At 60.1% G+C, this 18618-nt stretch overlaps 1 protein-coding gene across 1 annotated transcript in view; it reads left to right on the forward strand.

Annotated features, from left to right (window-relative positions):
• RBM19 (RNA binding motif protein 19) overlaps nucleotides 1–18618 on the forward strand; it is an 87706-nt gene that overhangs the window by 52776 nt on the left and 16312 nt on the right. The window contains exon 18 of the mRNA XM_005857034.2: nucleotides 10528–10648. Within this exon, the coding sequence (XP_005857096.2) occupies nucleotides 10528–10648 (121 nt within the window). The remainder of the gene's footprint in view (nucleotides 1–10527; nucleotides 10649–18618) is intronic.

The raw sequence follows: 18618 nt of genomic DNA on the forward strand, positions 1-18618 counted from the left end.
AACTGCTAATTTGCACGGTGTCTGGGGAGAAAAGGCCCCGGGTTTTGTGTTTGGAGAAAGGCACAGTTCTGTGTCCCCTTCCTCCCTCCCCCACGTCTCCATGCAGGGACCTGGGATACAAAGTGGGCCTGTGAGTGGGCCTCCCAGGCCTTCCAGGTCAGACAGAAAGCGCCTGGTCATGCTCCCCAGTGGGCAGCGCAGAGATGCTGTGCAGAGGGCAGCTCTTGACAAGGAGACTCCAAGGCACCGAGTGGGACCTGGGGGACTCATCTCTCCCATCCTCCTCCCTCCTCCCTCCTCCCTTCTTCCTTCTTCCTCCTCCCTCTTCCCTCCTCCCTCCTGGTGGCTGGGGCTTCGGCTTTGAGCTGGTTGCAGCCCAGCCTCCCTCCAGGCTCCCTGGAGACACAAAACACCCTCCGCTCTAAGCAAGGCAGCCTCTGGATTGGGGTGTGGCGCAGCCTCGGGCTTCATTCTCGGGTGGGAACTGACTGTGCTGCCTGGCCCAGCAGATGGGGGCAGAGGCTGGGCCAGGGGTTCCAGCTGTGTCAGTGGTCACTGCCCCAGCCAGACCAGGTCAGAGTCCCTGGGAGGTGGCGGTGACGCTGTCCTCTGTCCTCTCCTGGAGCCTGTGCCTCAGGCGGGATCTCTCCTCTCCCGGCCGATAAAGCCTCGCCCAGGTCTCACTAATGGCTGCGAACCCCCCACCTCCAAGAATAGCCGGGTGTTTGCTGGGATTGCACCCCACGGCCTTTAGCAAGTTGGTGTTGCCAGCGGCCCAGTGGGTGGAGCGAAGGTGATGCCTCAGACACAGCTGCGGCCTTTGTGGGCCCTGGGAACACGCACAGGCAGAGAGGGCGCCGCGGGACCTCAGGGAGGCTGCCAGCCACCTTTGTCTCCGTGTCGTGAGCTCAAGTGCCTGTTTTGTCGACACGTGGCCACGTTGTCCAGACATCTGCTCCTCTTTCTTCTCTGCTGGCAGCCTTTCCCTCGCCTCCCGCAGTGGCCGCAGGGACGGCAGCACTGCCGCGTGCACCAGCCCGGCCTCGGCTCAGGAGCCGGCACAGCCGTCCAGAGCACCGGCCGCTCAGCTTTCCCAGCCCCGCGCCTCAGTTTCCTCATCTGTCAAACAGCAGTGATAACAGGTGCCTCCTCACAGGGTGAAGGCAGACGGTGCCCATGAAACCTGGCACCGGGCCTGGCACACAGGCGCGCTGTTTCCTCCTCGTTTCCGCCAGCCAGGTCCCTTCAGAGCTGGCCAGCCCTTCGTGTGTGGGCCAGTGCCAGGGCCCTGCTGGAGCGCAGACCTTGAAGCCAGGCTGCCCGAGTTCGGATCCTCGTGCTGCCGCTCCCCTGCCCTGTGAGCTTGGGCAGGTGGCTTATTTGGCGTGTGCCTCGCTTTCCCCTTCTGAAGCGGTGGTAGGGTTTTCCTCTTCGAGGTGTCGTGAGCTTTGGGTGAGGTGACTTTCTTAGGACAGGGCTGGCCCCAGCAGCTCTGCCTGTTAGCTGTGAGGAGGAGGGGGACGGTGCGGACGGTGATGATCTGAAAAGGGGGCGGGAGGGAGCCATCCTCCACACTCGGCCTCTCCGGGATGGGCGTGGCTCGCAGGCCTAGCGGGTTAGACCCGGCACAGGCTCCCCGTCTTGAAATTTCGTGGGCCCACGGCCAGGTCGCAGTCGTCATCAGAACAGAAAGCGGGGAGCTCTCAGGTGGGCAGGGCAGGGCGTGTGCCCCGGTGGCCAGGCTGCGGATGTGATTGCCAAGGCCCATCCCAGCATCTGGTGATGTGTGGACAGGCTCCTCCCTCCGTCCTTCCCTGCCACCCACTCTGGGCTCCAGGAGGAAGGGCACCCAGGGGAGTGAGGACTCACCCCACAGCCCCTCGCCTCCAGCAGGTGGCAGCCTGGCTGGGAGGCAGTTTCAGGCCCGGCCAGCCCGGCAGAGGCTCTTCCCTGTCACCATTGTGCGGGCACCCATTGTGCCGCCACCAAGCAAGCGGCCTTCCGCGAAGCCCGGCCCACAGAGTGCGTCTCTCCTGCGAAGCTCCCTGTGCTCTTTTTGCTTCCTGGGAAGCCGCCTGGCTCTCCCCGTCTGCCTGAAGGACCTGATTGTCTTCCGAGTGGAACACGAAGCGCTCTCCACTGACCCGGAGGCGCGCACTGCCTCCTGGTGAATGGAGTTGTGAATATGGTAAATATCTAGTTAGCTCGAGAGTGGGCGCGAGTTACAAGAGGGTGAGCAATGCTGCGAGGAGATGTTGAGCAGAGGAGATGTTGAGCAGAAACCCCGAGGATCTTTTCTGCCTTCGCAGGAGGAATGCTGGGACTCGCGGGGCTGGCAAAGGCGGTTCTGTGGGCCCTGAGCCCCGGGTACTTGGGGTGGCCTTCCTCTCTTGGAAGCACTCCAGGAAAGCGACCTTTAGAAACCTCCCCGGGGCTCGATGCCCCCCTTCCCCGCCTGGGCCTCACCCCCATTTCCCATCACGGGAAGATAGGCGATCGGTCACTCTTGGCTTCAGCACCTACTTGAACTTGGAGCTGTGAGCCTCCTGTGGGGGCCCCACGCAGTCCTCAGATGGGAGGGAGGGAGGAGGGGAAGAAAGGATGAGAGGGATGGATGAGCAGATGTTCCGGGGGAGACGTAGGGAAGGAGTAAAGCTGATTGTAGAACCTCGAGTCTGGAAAGCAGTGGTTTCTGGGCAGGGCCAGGCCGAAGCCTGAACCCAGATGTGGGCTCCCAGCACAGTGCTCTCTCCCTGGCACCTGTCAGTCCCCTGGCCCCACCGCCTCTGCTGGGCCCCAAGCAGGTGTCATCTGCGTGCCCCCTGCCCTCAGGGAGTCTGAGTCTTCCGACCCTGCTCCATGACCCGTGTTCCACCCACACCTCGTGGGGAACTCTGTTATCTGGGAAGCCCCTCGGGTCGAGACACACCTGGAAACAGGAAGAGGATTCTAGCACAGGCCCCAAGAGACTGCTGGGGTGCAGCTCAGAGTAACCAGGCAACTGACTACAATAGCCAGAGGCTCCCACGGCCGACGGCATGGCTTTGTACCCAGCATGGATACCACACACGCAGTGTCTTGCCCCAGCCAGCAGCAGCCCTGGGCTTGGGCGGGAGGTTTGCAGAAGTCCCTCCCCAATTCTCTGAGCCTTCGCTAAGCTGCATCTGTGCACCACGCCCTGTGAACCTGCCCTGGGCACAGGCTCAGCCCGATGTCCCACGCGGTACGTGTCATCCCCCAGGTGTGATGGTCCAGCATTTTTCAAAGAACCTTCCCCCACATGGTGGAGAGAAGCGGGGGTGGGCAAAGGTAGACGAGGACAGACAGGAAGTCAAGGACTCGAACCTTCCCGGGTGCCCTGGTCTGCGCGTACATGCGTGGCTGTTCGCAGTGTCTAAGGCGCCAGCCACGTGGTCCCTGGGTTCGGATGATGTTTCTGGAAGGGCAGCATCTTGGCTTTGATAAAAGCTATCAACTCCTAAAAGCCTGATCTGCATGTGTAATTTTTAACCCTCCAGGGAGTCTAGGAGATGGGAGGTGGGGAGCCATATGACAGATGGGAAAACCGAGGTTCGAAGGGGTGCAGTCACTACCCCAGGGTCCTACAGCCAGAGCCGGGCAGGGCTGGGAAACCATCTACAACCATCTGACTCCAAGCCCATGAATGCAGGGCCTCCTCCCTCCCTTCATCCATTTATCCACTGAGACTGTGGACGTTCCAGCACCCCCATCACCTCTCACCCAGCCCTACCTGTTTCCCAAAGAAAAGGACTTGCCGACAGTTTGGAAGAAAACCCAGAATTGTCCCTTAAAACATCCCTTGGGATCAGGTCCAGAGTGGCAGCTCATCCCGGCCCCCAGAGGAGGAGTGGGCATCCCTGCAGCAGGATCCTACCTGGGCAGGTGACCTGGGGTTCCCAGCGCGGTGTGCCCATTCCCATTGGCCGAGAAGCCACCAATAGCCACTGGGATTCCATTTAGAAGCCTCCGCCTCCTTTCTTCTCACAGAGCAGGCTGGTCGTGGAGGAAAGAGGGAAGGGCGACAGGGAAGGGAAGGAACGCAGAGAGCAGGCTAGCAGCCGGACACCAGAAGATCCTCTTCCCATGCACGCGCCTTTAATTCTTCCTCCCCAGCCCACCACGCTGTGTACTTCTGCAGTTGCAGCTGTTTTTATTTGCCGCCGCCGCTGTTGCTTTAAAAGGTCTATTTTCACATGGAATGTTATCCAATTAGCAGAGCAATGTGTTGGCTTAAATAAACACTTGGGGGGAGCCGGCAGTAGGGAGACGTGATGGCGGTCGGCGTTGGCAGCCAGAGCTATTCTCACCGTGGTAAACAACCACAGCTTTAATTGCAGGTCGCACAGTGAAAGTCGCCTTCCTCATGTCTCACTTTTGGATGCTGCCAGGGGAGGGTGCGGACACAGGGCTGGGCCCATCCCGGTGGGGGTGATGCTGAGCACCCTGATGGGGCCCCTGTTAGGCTCTCTAGGCCTGTGGCCTTCACCTTGTAGAGTCCATGGACCAGGCGTGATTGGGATAAGCGAGCCAGACATGGCTGCTTAAGCAGTGCTGGCCGCGTAAAGGCGCAGTGAACGGTGATCGCCACCAGATGGTCAGTGGCGAGCGTGCAGCACACGCGTTTGCTTAGTTGATTGCAAGGAGGGAACAGAGCGCGGTCTCCATGGGGCTGTGGGGAGGCAGCCGGGGTCTGACGGGGACACGGCTGGTGGAAATGAGGGACCTGTGGGGTGTGTCATCCCTGAGCAGCCGCACAGTGGTTAGCAGTGTGGCCTATGGAGTCAGCTGCCTCCTTCCAGCTGCGTGACCATGGACAGGGGACTCCATGTCCCCAAGCCCAAGTCACTCCTCCGCACAACAGGAAATGGTCACGCTGCCCCCTGTGGCGATCGAAAAGATAGAAGCAGAGCTGTGCATGAAGGGCCTCACGCAGGTCGCGCACCCGCACCAGGGAAGTGGAGGCAGCGGGTGCTGGGGCCCCGCGGGTTGGAGGTGGTGGCTGAAGCCCGGGTATCAGTAGTTCTTTGTTCCCAAAACAGTAACTGGAAGCAAAGTCAGGGTGTGGGGTTTTGTCCCGCTTCTCTGAACGGGTGCTGGGTGTGCGCCTCACCCAGGTTTTGTGCAGGCGTCGGAGCCTCGGGGTGAACAGAGAATGTGCTGGAATCAGCCTTGGATTTCAGGGCAGAGGCTTGGGCTCAGCCAGCACCTCTGTGGCTGGGAACCCGGATCAGGACAAGCCTCCCTCCTTCCTCAGCGGGAGCAGCGCAGGGCACACCCGACTCCCTGGTGCACAAGCCCATGAGACCAGGGTGGAGAGATGGGGCTGCACAGCCTGAGAGGACTGGGGTTCGATGTCCTCCTGTAGGTGCCTCGGAAAGGCAGCGAGCCCCCCCTGTGCCCCTCTGTGGAGCCACGGCCATTACCAGGCCACGCGCCTCATGCCTTGTCGCTTCTGACCTGGGCTACCTGGGACTGGTCCTCTTTTATCTCCCAGAGGTCAGAGGTGATGTCCCCTTCACATCCCCTCTTTTGGTCTTTGGCTCACAGCAGGGCTTCAGGATGTTGAGTTGAATTGATTGAGCTGAGGAGATGGAGAGATAACTGAATGGAAGAGACCGCTGTTTATCTGAAGATTTTAGGCACAACAGCCTGGAAGTGGGGCCCTGGGTGTTTCTCTCAGAAGCTTACCCTCAGCTCCACGGGATCATACCTTGGAGTGGAACAGGGTGCCAAGTGGGGGTGCACGGTCAGTCACCCAGTGTTGTGCAAAGAGCCCCACGGGTTCCAGGACGCGCCTCTTCCCAGCTCCAGCCCTGTGGGGCCAGAAACAGCGGCAGGAGGGCCCAGGGCCTGTGTACAGGACTCCGGGAGCGTGGGGGCAGGAGGAGAAGGACGGTCCCTGAGAGCACAGGACCCAGCATCCCGAGGCAGCAGGCTCCTCCCAGCAGTCACAGGCCCCGGTTCTTTGCCCGCTGGGCAGGGAAGGAGGCTAGCAGCTCCAGCCCAGCCCGGCGCCCTGCTCCCTGGGCTCCTGGGCACACGTGGTCATTGGCCGGCTTAGGTCACGTTTCCTCCAGGCGATGAGGACACAGATGGCTTGGGACAGGTTGGCAGTGTCCGTGTTCAGGTGGCTTTGGCATCTGCAAGACACAGAGCAGGAGGGGCCGAGAGGGCGCCCTGGACTTGGAAAGACAGAAGGCCCGTCCTCGGCTCTGCCCAGAGCCACGGCCCTGGGACGGGAGTCCTGCCAAGGGCATCCAATGGGCCTTTGTTGCCAGGGAGGAGGTCTGTCTCCAGGGAGAGCTATGGAAAGGTCGGGCTGCGCCATGCTGGCAGCTGTCCAGGGCCCTCCCTGTTCTGGAGAGACGGCTGCCAGGCTGGGCACAGCCGAGCCCACGCCATCATCCCCCTTCGCCCCGGCAGGTCTCCTCCCGGGGAACGCGGGAAAGGCAGCTGAGGCGAGGGCTCGGGTGTCCTTAGTTGGTGGCTCAGGTCACAGGAGATCAAAGAGGTGTGATTCCGGGACCACCGAGCCAGAGAACCAGATGGGCAGCTCGACGCCAGCCGGAAGCGCAGAGCAGTCCCTGCCGGCCTCACACCTCTGAGCGGGGCCGGGGCACGAGACCTGCTATCCGAGGTGGGAGGCCATCTGCCCCGGGCCGAGGCAGACACTTCAGGCCGCCATCTGGGTCAGGAAGCAGAACCTGCCCCCAGATGGTCCAGGGGAAGAGCACTGAGAAGCCGGGAGACGAGTGCATGGAGCGGGAAGGGGAAGGAAGCAGAAGGCTGACCTGCGCAGACGGGGCCAGTGCCTCAGTTTCTCCGTTGCTGACATGGGGAATCGTGCCAGTCCTCGTGCATAGAGGAGGCCATGTGCTTAGGGCTCTGGAACCCAGGACATCCATGGCCCACAGCCAGCGAAGGCCCTTGGGCTGCAAGGGAGGAAACCAGGCAGCGGAAGCAGGATTTGGAGAGACACCAGGGCCAAGTCGTCTGACTCCACTTCCTCTGTTGGGACACGCAGCCCCGCGCTACCCACTGAGCCTCCGAGGTGCTGGCCGACTCGGCAGAGGTGCGCTGTGCCGGAACCGAGGTCAGACCTCTGTCTCTGCGGAGAAGGTGGCGTGGGTCTCAGTGCATCAGGTGTAGCCCAGAGGCTGAGAGGAAGGTGCTGCTGGACCTCAGGCCAGAGGCTGGGGCTGCACTTCGCCTCCGCTGTGCCCAGGACCCCCCAGGTACCGCCGTGCATCCCCGCACCTGCCCACGTCTGTGCCTCTCCACACACACACACACACACACACACACCTCCTCGAATGCCTCGCATAGGACAAACACTCACCAGGCTCTTTTAATAAAATGCAGTGACTTTGATTACCCGATTTTAGCCTGAGTCACTGTCCTCGCCGCCTGTGACACTGAGGCCACCACATTCCCGCCACCAGGCAGTGGGCACGTAGGACTGCAGCCTGATTTCGTGTTAATCTGACTCCTGCTAGGAGAGGTAACTCAGCTGTTCCTAGAGACCCACGTACTGTGCTCAGACCTCACATACAAAAGGGCTTTTGTGTCCTGCCTGCCATTGTTCCTGCTCTGTAGGTGGTGATGGGAAGTGGCGGGCATGCAGCATAGTAACAATAACAGCCAGTGCTCAGTGGCTTACACTGTGCCAGGCGGCCTTGCAGGTGTTAGTGCATCAAATCCTCCCACCCATCCTTCGCTGCCTCCTCTCTTCTGCACTTAAGGAAACTGAGGCTCAGAGAGGGTAAGCAGCTTACCCAAGACCACACAGTTCATAAGTGGTAGAGCCGGGATTTGAACCAAAGTGGCTCAGGTCCCGAGCCCCCAATCTTACCTGCTGTGAAAAGCCCTAACGAAGAAAAGGAGGTGAAAATTGGAGAGGGGTTCTGTCAGAGGGAGGCCAAGAGGGAATTTTCAGCAACTATAGCGAATGAGACCTCTCCAGGGTCTGTATGACACGGGGACAGAGACTGGGTTTCCATGGGTGAGAGGGGATCAGTCGTCTGACGGCTGGGGTCAGAGGTCGCAGCGAATGAGACCTCTCCAGGGTCTGTATGACACAGGGACAGAGACTGGGTTTCCAAGGGTGAGGGGATCAGTCGTCTGACGGCTGGGGTCAGAGGTCGCGTCTGGGCATTCGCCAGGCCCTCCCAGGCTCTGTTATTTTATCCTTCCAAGTTCCAACTCAGCTTCCACCAGATACACTCGGCTGCCCGCCCGCCTGCGAACCTGGAACTGCAGCTCCTCAGGGACCCTGGCGCCAGGATGGAGTACCCGCCGCGCCAGCTCCCGACCAATCTCTCCCCCGTCTCAAACCCCAGCTCCCATCAGGCTGTTTCCCTGCCTCGCCAGCTGAGAGCGCATGTGTTGTAAAGCTCTGAATGGGCCATTTCGGCTCGGAGTCCAGATGCACGTTTATATCCTCGTGGAAAGGAACGCAGAGGCTCTGCTGGCAGTCACAGAGAGTTTTTTAAATTAAAGTTAAAAAAAAAAAGGGAGAGAGAAAGTTTCCTGCACCTGGCCCTTCTCGGAAAAGCATGGCGGAGAACAAAGCATTCCTTCCATCGGCCACATGTCTGGTTTGAGAAAGACTCGGGTCCCACCCGCCTTCCACTCGAGCTTTGCACACGCTGTTACTGAATAGCTGTGTGCTACCATAGCCTGTTTACGGACGAGGACACGGGCTCAGAGGGGCAGCTGGCTTCCCCAGGTCCGTGTCATTGTCGTAGGGGCTGTAACAAAGCCCCACAGCCTGGGTGGCGTAGAGCAACAGAATGGTCTGCTCTCACAGCTCCAGAGGCCAGAGGCCCACAGTCAAGGTGTCCTGGGCTGGCTCCCCCTGGAGGCTCTGAGGGAGAGACTGTGCCATGCTCGCTCCTCGCCTCTCGCCAGCCAGCTCCTCGGCGTGGAGGCTCAGCATTCCAGTCTCTGTATCCTCACAGGCCGGCTCCTAGGAGGACACCAGTCCTTGGATTTGGGGCCCACCCCGTTCCAGTATGTCCTCCTCGTAACTGAACGAACTGTACCTGCAAAGACCCTGTTTCCAAACAGGCCGGCAGCCTGAAGGGTTAGGGTTTCCACGGATCTCCCTTTGGGAGACACAGGCCCACCCCTCCCGGTCATGCTGCTGTCGAGGGCCAGAACCCTCCTGGTTATACGCTGCCTCCTCGAAGCATCTAAGAAGCAGGAAGGACACACCCACCGCACTTCTTCCGAGGCAGATGCTGCAGCCTGCCACCCAGCAACTCCCCGCGGCCGCTGTGGGTCTCCTGTGCTGATGAGCCGAGCCGGGGAGCCAGCCTCTCCAGCTCAGCGCCTGCCTGGCCTCTACAGAGAGAGTGCGCAGGCCACACGTCCGCACTAGCAACGCCACGGCGAGAACAGCACCTAATGAGCGCCGACTGTTTGCACCCACTCTTTCTGGGCCTGTTAAGTCTTTTTCATCTTCCCTAGCACCCTGGGACTGGAGAACCATTAACATCCCATTTTATAGATGAGGAAACGGAGACCAGGAAGGTTCATTCTGTCAAGGTCTAGAAGCTAGGGCGTGCGGGGCCCAGGCAGGGTGGCTCCGGACTCTGGGCTCCTGACCACGAAACAGTGGCCTCTGTACCCCGGGATGCTTCAGGGAGAGCCCCTGCCCACGCCATTTAGCTTGAAGCGCAGCGATGTTTGACAGAAACTCGCCGGTTCTGTGTGATTCCTTTTGTGTGATGTCCAGAATAGGCAAATCAGGGACAGAAAGTAGATTGCTGCTCCGGGGAGCGTGGGGGGTGGGGGTGACTGCTGGTGAGCATGGGGCTTCCATGGGGGTGATGATGATGAAAAGCTCTAAGGTTGGTTGTGGTGCTTGAGGTCATGCAGCTCTGTGACTAGTAGAGACCATTGAATGGCATGTGACCTAGATCTCAAAGCTGCCACAAAACAAAAACCAAAAAGAGGGAAGTGGGCAGAGTGTTGGGGTCCGAAGAGCGAAGACAGTGAGAGGGCAGAGCGCGGGGCTGGACCCAGGCCGCTGAGGTAGGAGCTGGTGGCTGGGAAGGAGGGGGCAGTGAGGAGGCGGCAGGCAGCAGAGAGAGATGGCCAGAATCGCCAGGGCCAGCGAGGGACAGAGCCCCACGTGAAAATGAGGGGCCTGCCTGGTCGCCATCGAGTGCGGGCAGCACTCGGCTTTCTTCCCTGGCGCTGCCCCTGGCAGCCGGGTGGGGGGAGCAGGTTAACGGATGTGCCCTGGGAAAGACGCCGCGCCTGGCCAAACCCAACGACAGGCCCGGACGGCAGCATTGACTGCAGGGCCCTTGCAGCTCGCTGCCTGGGAACGTCACCCACTAAGGAAATAGACGTGCCAGCGGCTGGCACGCCTCTCCCGGGAGGTGTTATAGGCGCCAAAGGTGGCCTTTGGGTCTGCAGTGCCGGCAGGACAGAAAGCAGTGCTCCAGGTCAGGGCTTAGCTGACGCGCTGTATTTTATTTCTCGTCCTGTCCCCAGAGAGCCTTCAATGCCCTGTGTCACAGCACCCACTTGTACGGCCGGAGGCTGGTGTTGGAGTGGGCGGACTCCGAGGTGACCCTGCAGGCCCTGCGGCGGAAGACGGCCGAGCACTTCCACGGTGAGTGGCGGGGCTGCAGGATAGCTGCCTGACCCATGGGCCTGGGGCCGGCGCCGGGAGGCAGCCCGTGTGGACGGCATCGGTGGCCACCATGCCCTTTTGGCTTCTGTCGGGTCACTGGGAGATGTGGCCGGGAGTCGGGGAGAGGAGTGGGGTCAGGGTGTGTACCCTGCCTCCCTTCCTGCCGGGCTTGTGGGCTGGCTCCCAACAAAGGCTCCCCTCCAGGGGCCTCTCGGGCCAATTTCCCTACACCCTGCCCCCTGTGCGGGACCCTGCGCCGTTACCCGATCTTAGGACCATCCGCTTCCTGCGGGGCCTACGGTGACAGCACCACATTTCACCTCTTACCCACGTGGTGTCACGTGGCCTCGCGATTGTTCAGTCCCTCCCCAGAGAGACTTAGTGGGCACCTGCCCTGTCCTCGGGTTGGGGTGCAGCCATGACCTTGGGGCTGTGGGCTCAGGTGGAAGAGGCTGGGGTGCAGCAGTGAACTTGGGGCTGTGGGCTCAGGTGGAAGAGGTTGGGGTGCAGCAGTGACCTCAGGGCTGTGGGTCCGGGTGGAAGAGGCTGGGGTGCAGCCGTGACCTTGGGGCTGTGGGCTCAGGTGGAAGAGGCTGGGGTGCAGCAGTGACCTCAGGGCTGTGGGCCCGGTTGGAAGAGGCTAGGCACGTTGTTGGAGCGAGAGGTCCAGAAAGGCCTCCCCACAGGGGATGTTTGTACCCATGAAAGGGCTGCCTGAGCAGAGGGACCCAAGGTGGTGTGAGCCTGACACACGGGGTTGGGGGGGTGGCAGGGAAGGCAGGGGGCTGGCCTTGTGAAGGGGCTGGGTGGTCTGCCTGCAGCTCCCCCACACCCCCACCATGGTGCTCCGACGTGGCTGCTGCCTTTGTCCCCAGTGAGTTCCAGCACCGACAGTGGTGCCCCGGTTCATAATGTTTTCCTGGACGAGCCATTGCTCCTGCCCCTGCACTGCTCCCCTCAGCTGTCCCGTCCCCATTCCCATCCCCACCCCCATCGGCAGCTGAGCCCACTGTGTCACCTGGGGACGTGATGGTTTCCTGTCCCAGCAGTGACACTTGACCTCCCAGATCAGACAGCTTAGGGGCAGGTTGGGGGAGGTCGCTCTGTGGAGCCGTGAGCTTTCCAGGTGGCCTCGCTGGTCCTGTGGGGGCAGCGGGCAGACCTGAGCAGGTCACAGCGATGCAGGACTGCGTCCCCCACACACAACCCCTCTGCTGACCCAGCGCCTCTGTAGCCTATTGCCTCCCACTACACCTCCCAGAGTTCACGGGGCCCAGCTGGGTAGAACTCAGGGTCTTTGCACATGCTGTTCCCTCTACTGAGAATGCTTTGCCTCTCAGGATTTTTGTTTGTAACCTGGCAAGTGCCTATGCAGCCTTTAAGGCCCACTCGAATGGCACTTCCTCCAGAAAGCCTCCCCTCTCCCCGCCCCTCCCAGGTATCAGAGATTGCTCTGTCTTCTGCTCTCCCACCTCTGTCCCCGGAGTGGGACTGTCATGCTCATCTCATCACCGATCAGTTCCTCTCTGGGCCCCCGGGCCTGGCACGGTGTCAGGCACAGGCTGGGCCGTCTGTCTGAAGTGAACAAGAAACCAGAGAAATCGGGGTTACGCACACAGTCACTGGCTCACAACTCATAAGCCCCCACATCCCGCCCCGCAGAGAGAGCCATCCTATCGACAGCATTGACAGGCCCAGTGCCCCTCGCAAATGTTTGTGTAAGGGCTCTGCCGGCCCGCGCCACCCCTGCAGGCTCAGCACTTCCCCCGCGGCCGGGAGAAGCCCCTTCAATAAATCGAGCTCCACTGCCTTCCCGCTCGGAAGGCTTCTGTGGGATTGGCTGTCTCCACGGCCCCATCACCCGCCGCTGAGACCCGGCGGGGCAGATGCAGTGATACAGGAACAAAGGCCGACGTGTATGTGTGCTCTGCCCATAACCCCCCAGCAGCCCTGTGAGACGACACGGTCAGCCCCGTTTCATGGGCGTTGGAGTAACCGGTGACAGTGTCGTTTGTGAGCAACTTGCTCTGTGCCAGGGCCGCTCTCAGCATGGGGCGCGCTCGTCTCATCTCGTTGACAGCTGTGGGCACTGCTGCCTCCCCACTGTGGCCAGAGACACAGGCTCAGCGATGTGCCCGCCGTGACTCAGGTGGAAAGTGGTGGAGCTGAGATTTGAGGTCCAGACCAATGAGAGCCCCTACCTCTCCCCATCAGCCCCCTCCCCCCGCACACCCTTCCTTGTGCCAGCCAACGCCATTTCAGAGGTCTTGGCCTTCATTAGATCTGGGCGGGTGTGTCTCCTGCGTGGCTTCCTTCCTCCTCACTCACCAGGGCCCTGTCCCTAGAATCTGCAGGCTCCCTCCAGAAATGGAGAGAATGAGTGACAAGTGTCAACAGAAAGTGTTGTGTGGCCCTCAGAGTTGACGTGTCCTTGTAGAAGCCCTGCGGTGCACATGCAGGCGGAGACGGCTCAGAGTGGGGCCACCCCGAGGTCAGTGCTGAGTGTCGGAGCCATTGCCCTCCTGGGTGCTGGAAGGGCTGCCGGCTCTGAGCCGGCCAGTTGTGCTCCCCAGAGCTCTGAGCCCCTCCCAGCAGCGAGGGAGGACAGCATCCCCACGGGAATCCCCCGGTGGTGGGTGGTGGCAGGAAGAGCCCTGATGCAGAAGCTGCGTGGGGGGCGTGCGGGGGGAGGTGAGAGTAGTGAGGCGCTGCACCCCAGGCCGTCCCCTCCTCCCCTCCCGCCCTAGGAGGTGGGCGCCCTTAATCTTCCCATTGGACAGAGGAAGGGACAGAGACGCAGTCACTGGCCAGGGTGACCCAGGCAGCTGGCTGTGGTGCCCCACACGCAGGTGACAGTTCCCAGCCGGATGCTGCGGGGAAGGGGTCCAGGTGCTCTGGAGACAGCCCCCCTCACCACCCACCCCTTTGTCTGTCTGATCTCTTCAGGCAACAGGAGGTGCCTGCAGCGGCCTCGAATGTTCAAAACAGGGCTGCTGGCCTTCTGCCCTCCTGGCTGGACCTTTCCCCCTGCTCTGCCCTCCCCTGTGGCGAAAAGTGCCCGGCTCATTTGTGTCGAAATCCACATTGTTCAGAGCTTCCCAGGCCCTGGCAGACTCGGGGCAATGGGAGCTGTGCCCAGTCCCGCCCCAGCCCGAGCTGTGCCAGGAAGGCACTCAGGTCTCGGGTGGGGGGCCCTGAGCCCCATTTGCCGGCCTGAGCAGCTCAGCCACACAAAGGGCTCCCTGTGGAATGTGGGCCTTGGAATGAAAGGCCGGCATCTTAGCCATTCGGGAGGGCCGGCAGGAAGCTAGCTGGTGACACCGCAGCCTCCTCGCTGCCCTCTGGGTCAGCGCTGGTCCCCGCCACAGCCCTCCTTGTGGCCACAGTCAGCGTCGTTACCCCAAGTTCACCCTGCGCCTGGGGCTCAGCTTCCCCAGCAGACCAGCCACTAACTGGTGACCTGGGGCCCGGCCCCCGTGAGCAGCCTTTCTCCTCCCTCAGGTCCGTGATGAGCCTACGTCACGGTGGGCAGACAGCTCAGTGTGCATCAGGCCAGAGTACACATTATTGTTGTTGTTGTTATCATTATTATTATTGCTATGATAACCTTCATCTGTTAAGCCTTATTCCGTGTGAGATCCTACCTACAGCCTTTCATGGGTCTTAATTCTGCAGAATCCTAGGAGGTAAGTACAGTCATTACCCTCTGCTTCAAAGATGAGGAAACTGAGGCACAGAGAGGGCAGATAACTCGCCCAAGGCCACCCAGCTACTAGAGGCCAGCTGAGGCGGAAGTCAGACCTGGGCTCTTAGCCATCCTGCTGGACCATGTCTTCATATCAGTGGGTGTGTAGCTGTCCCTTACATCACTCAGCCTCAGCTCTGTCATCTGTACAATGGGACCAGGTGCCGTCCTCATTAGGGGAATCGTGGGCTGTGAAGGAGACGGGCCTGTGAAGCTCCCGGTGCACGGCCACCCACGTGCCACAGACACTATGCATCCTGCCTTCTCCTCTGGGCTTAAAAACAGTTCCCTCATTCTTACACTCTGGTTGGTCCAGGCCAAGGAGGAATGCTCTGTTAGTATACGGTAGCATAGCCCTGAGTGTGGTACGTAGTAGGCGGTTAGTACACAGTAGCATAGCCCTGAGTGTGGCACGTAGTAGGCGCTGTTAGTACACAGTAGCATAGCCCTGAGTGTGGCACGTAGTAGGCGCTGTTGGTACACAGTAGCATAGCCCTGAGTGTGGCACGTAGTAGTCGCTGTTGGTACACAGTAGCATAGCCCTGAGTGTGACACGTAGTAGGCGTTGTAGGTACACAGTAGCATAGCCCTGAGTGTGGCACGTAGTAGGTGCTATTAGTACACGGTAGCATAGCCCTGAGTGTGACACGTAGTAGGTGCTATTAGTACACAGTAGCATAGCCCTGAGTGTGGCACGTAGTAGGTGCTATTAGTACACGGTAGCATAGCCCTGAGTGTGACACGTAGTAGGTGCTATTAGTACACAGCATAGCCCTGAGTGTGGCACGTAGTAGGCGCTGTTAGTGTACAGTAGTGACAAAGAGAAGTGTTCCCAACATCTTGGCTTTCAGCGCAGTTGTGGGAAATAAACATGCTTGATCTGGTGCTCGCTGTCTCTCTGGGGTCCCCTGCTGCCAGCAGAAAGAAGCTAGTTTGGTTTTAGGCCCCCCTGGACTCCCACACCCTCCAGGTGGACGCCTTCATTCTATCCATTGTCCCTGGACAAGGGCGGGGTCATCTTTTCCCTTACCAGTTGATGCTTACAAAATACCCATGAAATTGAACAGCAAAGAGCAGGTCTTTGAAAGTCATTTGAAAAGTTGCCCTGACCAGGCAAAGACCTGGACATCAGGCAGGAGCTTGCGGGAATGGACCAGAATAGTAAGACGGCCGCTCTGCACGGGATTGTCCTCCCTCTCCCGGTCCTGCCCCTGCCTCTCTTCCCAGCCCAGCATCCCAGCATCCGCCTTCTCCTTTCTCGCTCTGCCCTGGCAGGTGAAGGTGAAGTGCAGTTTGGAGCCTGGCATGTGGGAGGGTGGAAAGAGCGAGCAGGGAGGGAAGAAAGGAAAGAGGCCGCTGCTGTGTCCTTTTCTTCCCGAGTGTGTTACGAACCAGCAGGGTCGCAGCATTGAGGGGCTTTCAGGGCCTGGCAGGCCGCGGTACCTGCGCACGCACCGAGAATATAATGGCACAGAAGCAATCCGCCCGCAGAACCCTCTGTTTTCAAACGGGCACAGCCAGGGAGGCGCAGGCAAAGCAGGCTTTTATTTGGCCGGGAGCACGGCTCCGCTTCCCGTGTTGTCTTATTCCTGCTGGGAGGACTGATGGGCTGTGGTTAGCGCCGCACCTTTCACCTCCAGAGCCGTGAGTGCAGACATGACCCGCATGGCAAGTGGCTGGCAGCAGCCCGCCCCCGCCCGCCCGAGCCAGGCCAGGCCAGATGGGGTGCTGTCCCGTCAGTCACTGGCCTCTAGCACACAGCTGCCCTCCCAGCCGGGAGCCCTGTCCCATCAGCCCAGCCCCCAGCCCCATGCCTTCAGGGCTCAGCCAGAGGGTCAGCTTCTACACGTCCCTGACACCCCTTTTCCTCTCGGCCCCATCACACCCTCACCTCCTCTTCCTGCTGCTCTGTGCTCACATGCGCGATTGTCTGGTGTCACTGTTTGTGAATAAACGAGCATAAATAAGAACCTAGTCATCAGAATGGCCTGTTCTAGTTGAGCATAGAATACAGACGAGGGACAGTGCCGCTGCCAGCTCAGTTCAGCTCCGCCGACCCCACAGGTAGGGGTTCCCGGGGCTCAGAAAGGCTGGACCGTGTGCTCTAGGCCCCACGGTTAGCCAGGTGAGCGCCAGCACTGGAGCCTGTTGGTCAGAAGCCAGATATGCCTAACCTTGAGCCTGGGAACACCACCTGTCTGCAAAGAGCAATCGTGTGACTTCTTATTGAAGATCAAGTCAGGCGAAAGAGAACGGGGGAGAGAGCTTTGTCGGGGACCTACCATGTGCGGGGGGCAGTGCCAGGTGGTTTCCTTGTGGCCTCACAGCTCCCTGGAGGGGGTGCTGCTCCCATTTGTCTGAGGTGCACACGGAGGCCCGGAGAGGTCTAGTGAGTTGCCTGCGGGCACACTGCTCTGCACTACAGAACCGATAACCCTCTCTCAGTCCTCCCTCTAGCCCTGGAGTTCCCAGTCCCTAACGGTCCCGCTTATCTGACCCGGGCTCCCAGTCCAGGTCGGGCAGTGGTTGCAGACCACAGCCACAGCCAATGCAGCCGCAGCCTGTGTTTGTAAGTCAAGTTTTTTGGTGCGCAGCCATGTCCATGCACATGCATGTGTCTTTGGCTGCGTTCTCACGCTGCGAGGGCAGAGCAGAGTTGTGGCCCCAAAACCTAAAATACTGTCTCACCCTTTCCAGAAAAAATCTACAGCCCCTAAGCCTCATGCAACGGCTGCTTTTATTTTAGCCAAAAGCTGCCAGCGGCTAATTCTTCCACCACGACCCGCCTTTTCCCAGAGAGCCGACAATTCTGAAGGCCCCGTAACCACACCTTCGCCCCCCTCCCCCCCCCCATGGATTGCTCTGCTTTCCTGGGAAGGAGGCCCCGTCGCTTGCTTCTCCCTCCATTTCCATTCCTTCCTTCACTCAGTTCTTCCCTGTCACCGATTATCAGGCCCTCCCCGCACGGGGAACAGAACAGTGAACATGGGGCTATTTGAGTGGGAGAGACAGATGATACAAGGGAAAAGTTACTAACAACACAGTCGTGAGGATAGCAAGCCGTGGGAGGGAGTCAGGAAGGATAGCATACTGTGCCCTCGGTGCGGACTGGGAGGAGCCGTCCAGTACGGTGGTTGGGAAAAGTCTGCCTGAGGGGTCAGCGTCCTCACCTGATGCGCAGGAGCCAGCCAGCCAAAGATCTGGGGGAAGACGGTCCAGGCAGCAGTCCTGCAGGTGCAAAGGCCCTGGGGCAGGAGCGTGTTCCTAGCAGGCCCTTGTGGCCAGAGTGGGGAGCAGATGTAACAAACAGGGCTCCCTTGTGGGGCCTGTGGGTGTGGTGGGGAGCCTGGCTTTTACTCAAGATACAGGGGGAGTCCCTCGAAGATTGAAGGAGGGGAGTGTGTGCTTGACTTACTGCCGGCCCTCATCCTCACTGCTGTGTGGGGCATGCATTGTGGGGGGACGAGAATGCAGGGAGGGGCCCACGGTAGTCATCCCAGCAAGCGAGGGGGTGGCCTGGGCAGAGACAAGGGTGGGAGGAAACAGGTGGATTGAGCACTGTGATGGAGGTAGAGCCAGCAGACTTGCTCCTGGAAGTTCGGAGGGAAACTGAGGCAGGGACAGAGCCCTTTGCTCTAAACCGCTCAGAGGATGGTGGTGCCGCGGGAGGCTGGGAGGCTGGGAGGCTGGGAAGCGGCGGTGTGGAGGCAAGGCCCGGACACAGGGTTTGAGATACCTATTAGGGCTCCCCGTGAGATGTCAGGCAGATAGATCTACGAGTCCAGAGCTCAGGGGCAAAGTCTGGGCTGGGATATAAATTTGGAAGCCATCAGCACACAGATGATATTTAAAGCCTCCATCAGTCCGCCCCCCCCCCCCATAACTTCATTCCTCATAAGATGGCACATTTTCAAAAGATTGGGGCCAGGGGAGCCTGTTATCCCCACGCCAGCCCCTGCAAATACGCCTCCTTGATCTTGGCCGTGAAGTAATCGTCGGCTTTGAGTCACAGTCAGGAGAGTTCAGGCACGTGGCTGAAGTCACAGAATGTACCATTCAGAAGACCCCTTTGCCGTGGGTCTTTCTAGCTCCCTGGAGGCAGGCAGGTCCCGTAAGCTCCCCTGGCCTCAGCTTCATCCCTCCACTTGGGTGGTTCTGTTCCCTCCTTCAGGCTTCTCAGTAGCAGGTGAGGGGAACTGTCCCA

This window comes from Myotis brandtii, unplaced genomic scaffold (assembly GCF_000412655.1).
Source record: "Myotis brandtii unplaced genomic scaffold, ASM41265v1 scaffold1064, whole genome shotgun sequence".
Taxonomy (NCBI): Eukaryota; Metazoa; Chordata; class Mammalia; order Chiroptera; family Vespertilionidae; genus Myotis; species Myotis brandtii.